General features: G+C 54.3%; 1 protein-coding gene across 1 annotated transcript in view; it reads right to left on the reverse strand.

Moving 5' to 3' along the window:
• Positions 1-14,603: 14,603 nt before the first annotated feature.
• LOC136392597 (myosin-13) overlaps positions 14,604-15,307 on the reverse strand; it is a 55,218-nt gene continuing 54,514 nt past the window's right edge. Inside the window, exon 39 of the mRNA XM_066364881.1 lies at positions 14,604-14,663. Coding sequence (XP_066220978.1) covers positions 14,649-14,663 — 15 coding nt within the window. The 3' untranslated portion in view covers positions 14,604-14,648. The remainder of the gene's footprint in view (positions 14,664-15,307) is intronic.

The raw sequence follows: 15,307 nt of genomic DNA on the forward strand, positions 1-15,307 counted from the left end.
AAAGGAGGGAGGGAGGAAGGGAGGAAGGAAAGAAGGAAAATGAAAAGGGGATAGACCTTCCCACATAGTGTTGCTGTTAAAATACCACCCGTGAGTCCAGCTGACGAAGAAAGAACTGTAGCAGGAAATTTCACAAAACTGACCATGCTGAGGTCAACCTTCCATGAAAGGAGGAACGGAAGAGGGGAGAGCAAAGCAGAAAGGAGCGATGGGGGTCTGAGGAGCTTGTGCCCAAGCTGCGGGGAGAGAGGAGAGTGTACATGAAAAGCCATACACCACTATCAGGGCAGCAAGAGCCGGTGGTAATGAGTGGGACTCTTACAGGTGCCTGAAATAGACTGGCAGTGATTGTACCGGTGAAGGCTTAGAGAGGCTTTGTTCTTCTGTTGGTTAAGGAATGTCATTGTGGTCTGTAGGAACGAAGGAAGTGCGTGCGTGTGTGTGTGTGTGTGTGTGTGTGTGTGTGTGTGTGAGAGAGAGAGAGAGAGAGAGAGAGAGAGAGAGAGAGAGAGAGAGAGTGAGAGAATGAGGGGTTGGGAGGCATTCTCTAATCCCGAATGCAGAATGACTGTCAAGTATCTATTCTGTTCCTGTCCCTGCCTGATGAAGCCAGGCCTGGGTAGGAAGGTAGAGATGTCATATGTGCCTGCACTACAGTGCATTACTTTCTAGGAGCCCACGTAACCCTGCTGGGTCAGCAGTGGGGCACCGGGTGCTTTGGGGGTCCCAGAGCCTACCAGGTGGGGGCATGGATGCGACAGGGAGGAGCAGGGACTGACTGTAGCCCTGATAATCTGTCCCAAAGGCCTGTGGGTCAGACAGAGAACTAGTGAACTGGGACCCCAGCTACCCTGAGGGGCCTCCAAACTCTGAGTGGTCCTACGTTCTGGCTCAGGTGAAGTCTGGGGGGTACAGAGACACCCGGTTGGGGTCTCCCACCTGTCTTGCCGATCCCTGCACTTAGAGGGGCCAGTGTAACGAGGTGCTGAAGGGTGCGGGCCCCACAGTCACCTTCACGGCCAATCCAGGCTCCCTCCCTTGGCACGGGGTGGCGTAGGGCGAGTTCTCACCTCTATTTCTGCACCTACAAAGCCGGCAGACACAGTAGTATCTTTCTCATGGGGTACTAGGGGAGGTGAAATGCTTCAAAGGCATGGAGAACATAGTAAACACTTAATGAGTATAAACAGCAGTTTCTGTATTATTATTATTACCCTTGGGGCTGTTTGGCAAAGAAAGAGCACACACTCTCTGGAATATAGCATGTCCCTTTGTTCCTCAGTTTCAAGGGCGACTGAAATTCTCTAGGACAGGATGCCATCTAAGGACAAACCTTAAAAGGAGGTCCCAGCCCTCTCAGCTGTCACTTCCTTCCTCCTCTGTCCTGGGTGGTAGTAGTTAGCCCCGCAGGGTGGTGGATCCCTGGGTTAATAGGTGGCAGGAGGTGTTCCTGGACATAAACACGTCCCATCTGTCACTCGTCTCCAGAACTCTGAGCGCTGAGTGACATTGGTTGGGTGACTGCACCCCCCCCCCCTTGCAAGGATGCACTTTACTCTAAGGAGACCCGGGCAGCATCCCCTTTCTCTGCTCCTGCCACTGCTTGGTCTCTCCCTGGTGCTGCAGAGGACCCGGGGGTGGGGGGTGAGGTGGCTGTGGGTGGGGATTGAATTGCATCACATTTAAAAACCATAGCTTGGCAGCTTTTGTGAGATGCCAGGGGTCTTGAGAAGGACACGGATGCTAAAGAGGAAAAAACAAAAGGAAATATTCTGGGAATTCCCAGTGTGTTCTTGGCACTGGCAGGAATCTCACTGCACTAGGAAGTTTCTGTACCCACACCCCCTCTACCCACCCGCCGCCTTGCGAACACTTTCTGAATGTTGCCGGCCGGAGCGTGGGGCTGGTTTTAGCCCGAAACAAGCCATGCTTCCCTTGGGACCCACCTCAGTAGATACTGTTTGTAGAACAGGGGAGCTCAAGCGGGGAGCTCAGCGTGTAGCTGGATCTCTCCGCTGTGTGTTGGAGCCAGAGCCCTTCGGGGAACGGGGACTCCACTGTGGGCTCTGGCCTTGGCCTTGTTCTCCTGGCTATTCCTTGGCTTTGCCTGCCATTCACTGGAGACGCTTAACAGGACAGCGATGGTAGCTCCCTCTTGACATGCTGAGAGGACTGAATGAGTGTATGTACACAAAACCGACCTAGAACCAGTGTCTAACACATGTAAGCACTTATTAAGTATTAGCTATTTTCTGTAGCACACTAGTTTTTAAAAGTAAACTGCCTCTTTAAAAAAATGAACAAACACATTCATCCTGGTGCCCATGAGTCTCTTTTGGAAGAATACATCTTTCTACCATGTTTCTTTTCTTCAAAAATGCCTTGATCTTTTGCATTTTCTTATAATATTTAGAATTAACTTGTTAACTTCTGCAGAGAAAAGAGAGAGAGAGAGAGAGAGAGTTGGGAAGGACAGAGTACTGAAAAAAATTAAAAGGTTGTAGAAGTTTTTAGCTTAGATTGTATTGAAATAATGAATCAATTTGGGAGGAATTGATACCTTTTACTATTGAGTCTTATGATCAATAAACATCATATATCATTGTCTTAGATATTTTTAAAAAGCTCTAATGATAGCCTGGCCAAATAGAGTGTCCGTCTGAAACACAGAGGTCCCAGGTTTGAAACCCCAAGGTCATCGGCTGGAGAGCAGGGTTGGCAGCTTGAACACAGGATCTCTGACATGATCCCAAGGTTGCTGGCTTGAGCAAGGGGTCACTGTCTTGGCTTGAGCCCCCCTATGCCCTTAAGGCATGTATGAGAAGCAATCAATGAACAACTAAAGTGAAGCAACTATGAGCTGATGCTTCTCATCTCCCTCCTCACCTCCCCTTCCTGTCTCTCTCTCTCTCTCTCTCTCAAAAATCTCCTTTATCTGTTTATGCAGAGTATTGATTTTCTAATGTTAAAGCAATTTTACAGTCTTGCAGTAAACCCAGCCTTGATCAAGATATCATATCTTTCTTATACTCTATATTGCTAGATTCAGTTTCCTAATAACATTTTTGGAATTTTTTTGATTTATGTTCTAGTTCCCGGTTAAGATTGACCTAGAATTTATTTTTGATATCCAAGTTACCCTGGCCTCATAAAATGAGCTGGGGAGAGGGGTATTGTAAAGCTAGTAGCCACGGCCACCATCTCAGCCACCTGGCCAGTGCAGGTTCGCATTAGATTCGGACAGTCGGTAATGAAACAACGGAGCCAAGAACTGGTGGGCCATTAGCTTTAATCCTAGCTTGCACCCGGTGGGCAAGTAAAAACACACACTGGGCTCCAAAACCCACTCATTCAGTGCTCACAAAGCTACTGACTTATCCGAGTTTCCTAGAATCAAAGGTTTCTAGCTCACCAGACTTATTCACCTCTGTTCCCCATCTCCTTCCTTCTCCCTGCACAAACTCTGCACAAACTGGTTTCTCCTTCAGCACTCCGCCATCTTGGCTGCTTCTCCTGGCCTCCTCCTCGTGGCCTTTCTCTGCTCTCCTACAGCATGGGCTCCTCCTAGAACATAATCACTCTTCTCCCGGAACAACGTGATCTCTCTTCCTTTTAAAACCTTTTGGCGCGAAAGCCCTTCCCCAACATACATTAATATAATCACACCCATCCCAAGCAATCACCTGGGCGATGGGCTTCCATGTGGGCAGCGCCATCTGTGAGCATAATATATTTTATCTGCCCAACAGGTACACTTTCTGTTTCTGTTTGTTTTTCTGGAGGAGTTTGGGTACGTGTGGAATCATTTCTTCCCGAAATGTGTCACTGCCACGAGCGTCTACAGCCAAGGACCACGGGGTCCTGACTTGAGCGTCGCACAAGCGTCTTCACCACGCGGTGTGTCCCCAGAGGCTCAGAGCAGGCCTCCTGGATTCACGAACCCTCGGGCACGTCCTCTCGGGGCTCTGAGCCTCACGGTGCTGGAAGCCGTGGGCACACCGTAGGCGACTTACGCCAGTCTTTCCCCAAGCTGAGTGGAAGATCATCTTTGCAAGCTGTGGGATACGTGATGGTTGTGGGAGGTGCCCTGTGAGGTGGCTTTCTCGGGGTGGGGAGGGGATGGAGGCTGATAGGACGACCCAGTGCAGCAGCTAAAGTGACTTTGGCGACCAAGCGACTCATCAGAGCGGTTAGCTAGAAGGAGAGCCAGCACGGAGTGTGGATGAGGAGCAGCTGTCCTGTCCCCTCCCCCAGGGGCTCCCTCCCCGCTTCCCTCCTCCCCGTTGGCTGGCAGAGACCTTTTCAGCATTTTCTACAGATGGGCAAACCTCACCCGTGTGTTTGGGCGGACAGGGTGTGGCAGTGCAGGGAGGCTGGTCAGGGCCCATTCCAGGAGAGGAAGTGAGGAATGGTTTCCTCTTCCCCTTTCCTGTACTGTGTGTGCCCTGGGGCTGCCCGCCTCACAGGGGTGGGGCCGGCTGAGGCTGTGCTTGGAGGAGAACGGAAGGAGGGGTCTCCCTTCCTCTCCAGCGCCCTGGCCACGGCCGGCCCTTCAGGGGTTCAAGTCCTGTGCCAGTGGGTTTCAGACGTTTTGTTCTCCAGATCCCTCTAGACTTTAATTTATTCATTTTAGGGGGGGGGGGAGGAGCAGGAAGTATCAACTCCCATATGTGCCTTGACCAGACAAGTGCAGGGTTTCGAACCGGCGACCTCAGTGTTCCAGGTTGACGCTTTATCCACTGCGCCACCCAGGTCAGGCAGATCCCTCTAGACTTTAATTTATTCATTTTAGGGGGGGGGGGGGAGGAGCAGGAAGTATCAACTCCCATATGTGCCTTGACCAGACAAGTGCAGGGTTTCGAACCGGCGACCTCAGTGTTCCAGGTCGACGCTTTATCCACTGCGCCACCCAGGTCAGGCAGATCCCTCTAGACTTTAAAAAGTCATTGAGGACCCCAGAGGACTTTTGTTGACTGCATTAGAAATAAACCTGAACAATTTCAAAATATTTAAGTTATTAAAATCAATAATTAATCTACTAACCTGTACATAATGTACTTTGAAAATAGCTATTTTCTAAAATAAAAAAGAATTAATGAGAGGAGTAGCATTATTTTACAATTTTGCAATCCCCTTTCATTTCTGGTTCAAAAGAGTTGATTTTCATGTCTGCTTCTGCAGTAAATCAAACACCCTGGAGGTGGGGCTCGGCGGTGTTCGCTTTAACAAGCCTTTCCTGGTGATTCTGAGACACACGAACGTTTGAGGACCTTGGATCTAGAACACAGCATCGCAAACTGTGGTGAAGCGTTTTCCCCTTCAAGCCAGGTGGACCCCCTGGGCATGACTAGTACCCACCTCTCACTGCATGCCGGACTCACGACACTCAGTTCTGCAACACTGAAGATGTGCCCTGTTAGCGGGATGTATGGGTCCACTGACCATGAACCTGGGTTCCCAGCGGTGTCAAACTGCTTCAAAAGCTTCCAAACACTTTTCATTTCTGGACTTATTTCATAGGAGACCGTTAACACACAGTTTCAGAGGCAGGCGCTGGTCCCTGGACCACAGAGGAAGTACAGTTGCTCCAGATCTTTTTTTTTTTTTTGTATTTTTCTGAAGCTGGAAACGGGGAGAGACAGTCAGACAGACTCCCGCACGCGCCCGACCGGGATCCACCCGGCACGCCCACCAGGGGCGACGCTCTGCCCACCAGGGGGCGATGCTCTGCCCCTTCGGGGCGTCGCTCTGCCGCTACCAGAGCCACTCTAGTGCCTGAGGCAGAGGCCAAGGAGCCATCCCCAGCGCCCGGGCCATCCTTGCTCCAATGGAGCCTTAGCTGCGGGAAAGGAAGAGAGAGACAGAGAGGAAGGAGAGGGGGAGGGGTGGAGAAGCAGATGAGCGCCTCTCCTGTGTGCCCTGGCCGGGAATCGAACACGGGACTTCTGCACGCCAGGCTGACGCTCTACCACTGAGCCAACCGGCCAGGGCCTGTTGCTCCAGATCTTTGCATCTCAAGTGTAATGTGCTCACAAGTCACCTGCAGGTCTTGTCCAGGTGCACGTGTGGATTCACAGTGTTGGGGAAGGACCTGAGACCCCACCCAGGACGCCCTGCCCCTGATGTGCGTGTAGAATAATAGCATGGAGGACAGACAGCACACTGTTTCCTTTCTCTTGAGTGTTTACCTAAGTACTTGGAGCCAGCAGTCGTATTCCTATTCCCAGGCTTCTTCTCAAAGCTAACTACGCCGCCCCCCCCCCCCGGGCTCTTTAGGCAGTGATGTTTCCACCCCCCGCCCCCCACCCCAGCCGGCCCTTGTGCTCACTGTCCACTCCCGGGGCCCAGCCCACAACTTCTCTCCTCTCCTCATCCCCTTCCGCTTCCCCTCTGCCGTGCTGAGCTCTTTCTTTCAGTATTTCCTGAGCTGGCTCCTACCCCCAGGGGATTTTCGGATCGCTCATGCTTCTGGGAAACTGTTTAGTTGAAGGAAGGAAGTCACCCCAGAGCGGGACAGTGCCCTGTGTGTCTGCCCAACCTGGACTCACGCCCTGGTGAGGCTCCTGACCTCTCCCATCGCCCCTCTCCAAACACTCCCGCCCTCCTATCCGGAGTCACCGCAGTTCAACCCCGGTAATCTGGGCTTTCCTATCTCTAACGTCCCTTAAAGCCCCCCCCCCCCGGGAGTTTCGGGGGCTGGGAGGGTGGCACAGGGCAGAGAGGAGTCCATCCTCGGACGGAAAGAAGGGTTTCTCTGAGCAGGCCAGGATGACGTAGCTTTGGTGACACAGCTGGCACTTTGGAGACACTCTTCATGAGGACCCCCACCCCCACCCCTAGCACCCCAAAGCCTCCTCTTCCGCTCCTCAGGACTGCCCAGCGCCCACCGCACTGCCCCGGAGCCAGCCTTCAGCCCAGGCTGTATTTCAGAAGGTCCTCGAGAGACGCATTTGCTGGGAAGCGGCGGACTCGAGCACTCTTATTACACCTCAACTTCGCAGCAAGGCGTCATCTATCAACTTAGTGAATGGCTGGCTCAGCCCCGAGGACATAAAACTCAGTGGTAGATAACTTTGAAAAATTATACAGAGCTTTACAGGGAAATGAACAGTCAGAGAGATTAGAACCTCCATTTCATTACCGGGCTCGTGGGCTCCTCTGGCACAGCCATACATTTTTGCGCGGCTGAGATCAGTCCGCGTGCGTGAGCTCGAGCTTCTTTCCTCGGACTTCTTCCTACCGCCAGCACCTGAACGCCGCATCTCGATGGAGGCGGACGTTGTCTGTGCTTTTGCCTCTAGACGTTTACACCACCCACCAAGTCTACCAGTCCTTCAAGGAACCTTTGACGGCACGGTGATCGCAAGCTCGGCCCCGTCACTTACGAGCTGTGTGACATTTGGCAAATTCTTAACCTCTCTGAGCCACACCTGTCACCTGAGAATAACACATAGACCTTACAGCAGAAGGCATTTTGTGAGAATTAAATGAGATGATCATGTAAAGTTCTTAAAACAGCCTCAAGCACGTAAGACGGACTCCATTGACATTGGCTGCTATTACTATAGGTATTAACATGAGGCATTCGGGCAAGCCTCTTATTACTAAGCAGTTTTGATTATTTAAAAATGATTTTATTATCAAAATTTTGTAATGAACATTGATTCTTTCCAGAATCCTCTAGGGACTTCCTTTTCTGTGCCAGAGGATTCAAAGACGGTAGAGACAGTGGCCCTGGGTGGGGTGGGAAGGGCCGCGGCAGCACAGAAAGCAGGAATGAATGGTTGCAATAATTGTAGGGCTTGGACAGAAAGCGGTGTGTGTTTGCAGAGGGGTGGGAGAGATCGAGGGGGCAGGGGAGAACCAGAGGCCACTCGGAGGAGCGCTGGGCATTGGAGATGCCCTTGGAACACCCCTGAGAGGGAGGCAGGGCTCAGAACAGACAGCTCCTGGTCTGTCACAGGCCGTCGGTCAGTTCCCTGGGCAGTGAGTGGGCGACGAGTCTGCTTGTTCCTCAGAAGCAGCAACCCCCACCCCCACCCCCGGGTCCAGACCCCAGCACTGTCCTGGGATGGCTGTCCCTGGGTGTTCTGTCTGGCCGCACCTAGAGCTCTTCTTCCTCTGAGCCACGGTCTCTCTCTGCTCCTGTCAGCAGCGGGGAAGCTCTGCGTGGAATTTGGGTCAGAGTTGGGGGAGGAAATTATGTTACATTATGAGAAGTGAAACACTTGAGAAGCCTTGAAGGACAAGGGGTGTCTGCTGGGTCTGAGTGCCCGCTGACTTAGCAACGAGGGAGGCAAACGATCCCACGCGTATCCTATATCTTAGATTCTTTTACTTACTGTGTTGTCTCTTTGGTAGGAAAGAAACAGGTGAGGAGAAGCACAGAGAAGAATCATTCCTAGGTTTTCCACTTTGGGCCACGGGGCTTACAGACATTATATGGACTGGTTCACTCTCTGACCTTGTGTGAAGGCATGGCTAGCCCCCAGCCTCGTTCCAGAGCGAGCAGCTGACTCAGCAAGCCCATACAACGTGCTGAGGAGCCCTGGCCGTGAGCGGTTGGCACTCCCACCCCCTATTACCCCTCCCCCTTCCCCGTTCTTCTGGGAAGAGGAACTTGACCTAGTGGGAGGAAGGGGAAATAGCCCCCCTAACTCTCAGTCTAGGGAGTTTGGGTAGAGCTGGCCCCCCATGACTCAGACCTGGTATGCTAAATGTCCTGCCACCTCCAGACCAGGGCCCTGACCCTCCGGGCGGCCGGAGCCAATGAAAACCAGTGTGGGAGCTTTTGCTGCAACTCCTGGGAAAAGAAACCCTTTGCTGAGGCTGCGTGCCTAAGACTTTAAAATACGGGATACCAGGCGTCTGCTCTATCATTCCAAAGGGGCGGAATGGAATTCCCGGGGATGAAGCTAATTTAGAGGTGGAAAGAAGGAGAGAAACAAATCATCTGAAAACCTGGGTCAAACCACAGATCCGTGGGTCCAGCCAGCCCTTTGAATTTTTATTGGGGTGAACCAATAAATCACCTTTGATGCCTTGAGCGTGGCGACTGACTTTCTGTTCCAGCTCAATGAGCTCCGAGGGCCAGGGACTAGCCGTGGAGTTGGGGACTTAGACGACACTTGCCTCCCCATCCTCTCTGCTTGCCTGCACTCTGCAGGACGTAAATCCTCACCGCCCGGAAAAGTCCCCTCAACTCGTTGAATGAACCACCCTCGTAAGACCGGTGGGAGGTTTAGGGGGTGGCTGGGCCCTGCATGCCCCCCAAACTGTGTGTACAGATTGCAGATTGGTTTTTATTTGGATTTCATTGGTTCCACTTACTGGAGTGCTGGTGAATGTTTAACAAGCAAACAAATAAAAAGCCCTGTTCAGGAGTGTTTGCCAATTTCTGTGGTGTGAATATTTCCGCCACGGCGGTTTCAGGTTGCCAACGTGACATCACAGAAGGCGGAGGGGGACGAGGCGCGAGCACCCCGTTAGGTGGCATTTCCAGCCCACAGATTTATCCGCTGTAAATAACCTTAAGAGCATAGCTCATCACAAAATGTCGTCGATAATTAGAAACTTCTGAGTTTTGAATTTTTATAACCTTTGTTTTTAATATAATTCATCTCGTTGTATGTTTGGATAATTTAGCTTGTAATAATGTCTGTACATGAAAAACCGGCTCATGAAAAACTTTAAAAAGTGATCATTGGCTCTTCTGAGCTGGAGCGAGCTCACCGCCAATGCCACGTAGGCCCCAGAGGAAAGGCCTGCTTCTTCGCAGGTTCAAGAACAAGAGCACGGACGCTGGTTTAAATAAAGTAAGGAAACTGGAAGTGATTCTAAAAGCTTGATTTGGGGGAAGGCTTGTGCCAGATGGAAATGTCCAATGAAACCGAATGCATCATTAACTGTCTGCATGGGACTCATGACCCGAAGATGTCCCCAGGCTGCCGTGGGGTAGGGAGCGTTCTCACTTTGCATGGCCAGCTGGTCCTGTCTCGTAGGAAGGACACGGAGAAGCAGAAACAGAGACACGAGGGCTCCAGCAGGAAGCAGACAGCACACCCTGATTGGCATGGTGGGAGGAGCGTTAGAGGAAGAGGCTCTGTCCACAGGTGTGGGCAGGTGTAGGAACCACAGAGATACTGCAGCAGTCCGGGCCCCGTACCTCAGGGCTCCGTTGCCTTCCCTCGGCCTGGAGGTGCACACAGAGGGGGAGGGAACCGGTCACTGGAGATGGGGAAGTGGGGACACCTGACAGGAAATGGGACCGTTGACTGCCCGGATGGACACAAGGAATACGCACTCTTGACCTCACTTCCCTCCCCTCTGCTGCCCCAGCTCCCCATTGGCTGAGTCCAACTAAGAAGCCGGAGGTCGAGGAAGTCCACTGGGTAAGTCCTGGGCCACTGGAAAAAGGTAAAAGGAGTCTGAAGGGTCAGACAACACAGGTCTTAATCTTGGGTGTCTCGCTGTGGCGTGGACACCCTGTTCTTAATTTATTTTATTTTATTCATTCTTTTTAGAGAGGAGAGAGAGAGAGAGGAGACAGAGACAGAGAGAGAGAAGGGGGCAGGAGCTGGAAGCATCAACTCCCATATGTGCCTTGGCCAGGCAAGCCCAGGGTTTTGAACCAGAGACCTCAGCATTTCCAGGTCGACGCTTTATCCACTGCGCCACCACAGGTCAGAGGACACCCTGTTCTTGGTCTTTGTCTTGGGTGTTCTAGACCTGCCACGTGTCACCTTCACCCCAGAGACACTCCGGTCTGGTCACCTGCTCCAGCCGGTGGGACACGTTTTTGGAGGTACACTGCCTTCCCTTCTAGCCTGCTGGAAGTGCTGGCACCGGGAGGATGAGGTCTGGGAGCAGGTCCTCGGCCATGGTTCCACCCTCCAGTGTCAGAACCATTGCCAGGGACTGCGCTCTCTCTCTCTGTCTGCCTGGCCAGGCCCAGCCCTCCTTCTCGAGATCCTGCAGGGTCCTCTTCTGTGGAAACTCTGTGGAGAGCCCTGGCCTGGGAGCCAGAAGCCCCGGGTGTCTCGTTCTGATCACATCCGGACGGGTTACCTGACCCTACCACTGATCTGCAAAGCCAGAAGTCTTGGCCAGGCGATCATGGTTTCCAGGGATCACTCTCGAGTAATTTCAGGACTTTGGGAGAGTCATCTCTAGGCCACCTGCGTAATGGAAAGCCTGTCTTTCCACAGCCAGGAGGGGGCAGCAAAGCTCTGTTTTTGCAGAGGCCTGCGGGTCAGACTCGGCTCTACTCCTCAAGGCCCCAGGGCTCCAAGTTCAGGCGTGCTGGCTGGCTCGGTAGGCTGCATGCTGAATGAGAATACCAACAGCAACATCAACATTCCTGTTCTGATCCCTATGGTTAGTAAAAAACTCACAACGCCACCTCCAGTTTGGGCGTGCTGTGTCCTTGGGGAGACCTGCAGAGGCATCTTTCAGCAACACCATTGTTGACGGGAGGGTGCGGCGTGTCAGCCCCGTGCTGAGGCTGAGAGACACCCTGGGCTGTACCCCCAGGTCTCCTGGCAGGTATGATGGGCCAGGACAGAAACCCAAGCCTGGGTCCTGTGCTCGCTCTGTCTCGCTGTTGACATGTCCCCTCTATTTCTCCTTTTATTCTAAAGGGAACAGGGGGACCCAACCGAACAGCCCAAGGGCTTGGATTGGGTTTCCGGGTGTCGGCAGGAGTCAGAAGTGCAATTCTGGGGAAGAACTGTCAGCACAGGACCCTCGTGTTCCTTCCCAGCTCTTCCTCCCGGTTCTCAGACAACTGGAAGGAATCTTTACTGTCGGGACATGTTGGTGTTTGGGTATGAAAGATTAATGCTCATTCATTCACCTCTCCATTCAGTAATCGGGATTCGGATGTAGAATAGGACATTGTCATATACTAGGAAAGATATAGGAATGTTCTTTCTCCCAGGGACGTGCGTCTGAAAGCACCCACTACCCACCCCCAGGGACGCGTGTGTCTGAGAGCACCCACTACCCACCCCCAGGGACGTGTGTCTGAGAGCACCCACTACCCACCCCCAGGGACGTGTGTCTGAGAGCACCCACTACCCACCCCCAGGGACGTGCGTCTGAGAGCACCCACTACCCACCCCCAGGGACGCGTGTGTCTGAGAGCACCCACTACCCACCCCCAGGGACGTGCGTCTGAGAGCACCCACTACCCACCCCCAGGGACGCGTGTGTCTGAGAGCACCCACTACCCACCCCCAGGGACGTGTGTCTGAGAGCACCCACTACCCACCCCCAGGGACGCGTGTGTCTGAGAGCACCCACTACCCACCCCCAGGAACACGTGTGTCTGAGAGCACCCACTACCCACCCCCAGGGACGTGTGTCTGAGAGCACCCACTACCCACCCCCAGGGACGCGTGTGTCTGAGAGCACCCACTACCCACCCCCAGGGACGTGTGTCTGAGAGCACCCACTACCCACCCCCAGGGACGTGTGTCTGAGAGCACCCACTACCCACCCCCAGGGACGTGTGTGTCTGAGAGCACCCACTACCCACCCCCAGGGACACGTGTGTGTCTGAGAGCACCCACTACCCACCCCCAGGGACACGTGTGTGTCTGAGAGCACCCACTACCCACCCCCAGGGACGCGTGTCTGAGAGCACCCACTACCCACCCCCAGGGACGCGTGTCTGAGAGCACCCACTACCCACCCCCAGGGATGTGTGTGTCTGAGAGCACCCACTACCCACCCCCAGGGACACGTGTCTGAGAGCACCCACTACCCACCCCCAGGGACGTGTGTGTCTGAGAGCACCCACTACCCACCCCCAGGGACGTGTGTGTCTGAGAGCACCCACTACCCACCCCCAGGGACACGTGTCTGAGAGCACCCACTACCCACCCCCAGGGACACGTGTCTGAGAGCACCCACTACCCACCCCCCAGGGACGTGCGTCTGAGAGCACCCACTACCCACCCCCAGGGACGTGCGTCTGAGAGCACCCACTACCCACCCCCAGGGACGTGTGTGTCTCAGAGCACCCACTACCCACCCCCAGGGACACGTGTCTCAGAGCACCCACTACCCACCCCCAGGGACACGTGTCTGAGAGCACCCACTACCCACCCCCAGGGACACGTGTCTGAGAGCACCCACTACCCACCCCCAGGGACGTGTGTGTCTGAGAGCACCCACTACCCACCCCCAGGGACACGTGTCTGAGAGCACCCACTACCCACCCCTAGGGACGTGTGTCTGAGAGCACCCACTACCCACCCCCAGGGACGTGTGTCTGAGAGCACCCACTACCCACCCCCAGGGATGTGTGTGTCTGAGAGCACCCACTACCCATCCCCAGGGACGCGTGTGTCTGAGAGCACCCACTACCCACCCCCAGGGACGTGTGTGTCTGAGAGCACCCACTACCCACCCCCAGGGACGTGTGTGTCTGAGAGCACCCACTACCCACCCCCAGGGACACGTGTCTGAGAGCACCCACTACCCACCCCCAGGGACACGTGTCTGATAGCACCCACTACCTACCCCCAGGGACACGTGTCTGAGAGCACCCACTACCCACCCCCAGGGACACGTGTCTCAGAGCACCCACTACCCACCCCCAGGGACGTGTGTGTCTGAGAGCACCCACTACCTACCCCCAGGGACGTGCGTCTGAGAGCACCCACTACCCACCCCCAGGGACGTGTGTCTGAGAGCACCCACTACCCACCCCCAGGGACGTGTGTCTGAGAGCACCCACTACCCACCCCCAGGGACGCGCGTCTGAGAGCACCCACTACCCCCCCCCCCAGGGACGTGTGTGTCTGAGAGCACCCACTACCCACCCCCAGGGACGTGTGTCTGAGAGCACCCACTACCCACCCCCAGGGACGTGTGTCTGAGAGCACCCACTACCCACCCCCAGGGACACGTGTCTCAGAGCACCCACTACCCACCCCCAGGGATGTGTGTCTGAGAGCACCCACTACCCACCCCCAGGGACGTGTGTCTGAGAGCACCCACTACCCACCCCCAGGGATGTGTGTCTGAGAGCACCCACTACCCACCCCCAGGGACACGTGTCTCAGAGCACCCAGTGCCCCCAGACGTCATGGGCGTGATGGGGGTCGGAGAGGAGAGCAGGCATGGTCCTTAGAGGGCGGGGTGGGAAGCAGACGTGCTTGGCGGAAAGAGCTCTACCTTGGAGTCTGGATCTTTGGGTCAGTCTGCACCCTGCCCTGGACAGCTATAGTCAGAGTCCTTAGTTGAGCTGGACCCAGATCCCCTAGCTGTAAATTTGGGGAGAAAACGGGGAACTGAGCCGAAAGAATCGTGACTCCCTAGGAAGGAGACATGCTCGAGTTATCAGAAAAGAGTCTCCACGTTTCCGTGCCATGGACACTGGTGACGTACCCGGCAGGGGCTGGCCTTCAACCCTCCCACTCGGAGCAGGGACACTCCCTGCCCACCCCTTACTTTCTTTATATGAACAAGAGATCAGGCAAGGATCTAAACACTAACTCCCCCCCCCCCCAGAAGAGGAATGAGCCGTGATAATGAACACAGGAGAACCGAGTGTCCGAGGCGTTAGGAGAATTTATTTCTCACAATGTCTTCCTTCCACTCTCCCAGAGGTGCCCATGGTAACGGGCGACAGGAGGGCCTCATTCTTCCATCTTCTGTGGAGAAAGAAAAATGCACCCAGGATGGGAGTCAAAGGAAAGCAAGGCCCAGTGTCATCTTCAAGTGGGGCAGCTGGGAAAGACGGAACTCCAGAAGAATATCCAGCAATGGTATTATAGCCACGAAGCCGCCAAGGCCCCGGAGAAGGGGTACAGCCCTGGAAGGAAGGGGCCTGTGGCGCAGTGGATCGAGCATCACACTGGGACGCGGAGGACCCAGGTTCTAAACCCTGAGGTCGCTGGCTTGAGCGTGGGCTCATCTGGTTTGAGCAAAGCTCACCAGCTTGAAGCCCAAGGTTGCTGGCTTGAGCCCAAGGTCGCTGGCTTGAGCAAGGGGTCACTTGTTCCTCTGTAGCCCCCCAGTCAAGGCACATATGAGAAAGCAATCAATGAACAACTAAGGGGCCGCAACAGAGAATTGATGCTTCTCATCTCTCTCCCTTCCTGTCTGTCTGTCCCTCTCTCTGACTCTCTGTCTATGTCCCCCCCCCAAAAAAAAAACAAGAAAAAAAGAAAAGAAAAAGAAAAAGAAGGGGCTTCCTGGGCAAGGCCTGCTACAGCTGGGAGGGGTGGGCAGGGTAAGACGTGTGGCTGCTGGCCCCACGGGGCTTCCTTCCTCTGATCCTGGAACCACGGGGTTC

Source organism: Saccopteryx leptura, chromosome 2 (genome assembly GCF_036850995.1).
Source record: "Saccopteryx leptura isolate mSacLep1 chromosome 2, mSacLep1_pri_phased_curated, whole genome shotgun sequence".
Taxonomy (NCBI): domain Eukaryota; kingdom Metazoa; phylum Chordata; class Mammalia; order Chiroptera; family Emballonuridae; genus Saccopteryx; species Saccopteryx leptura.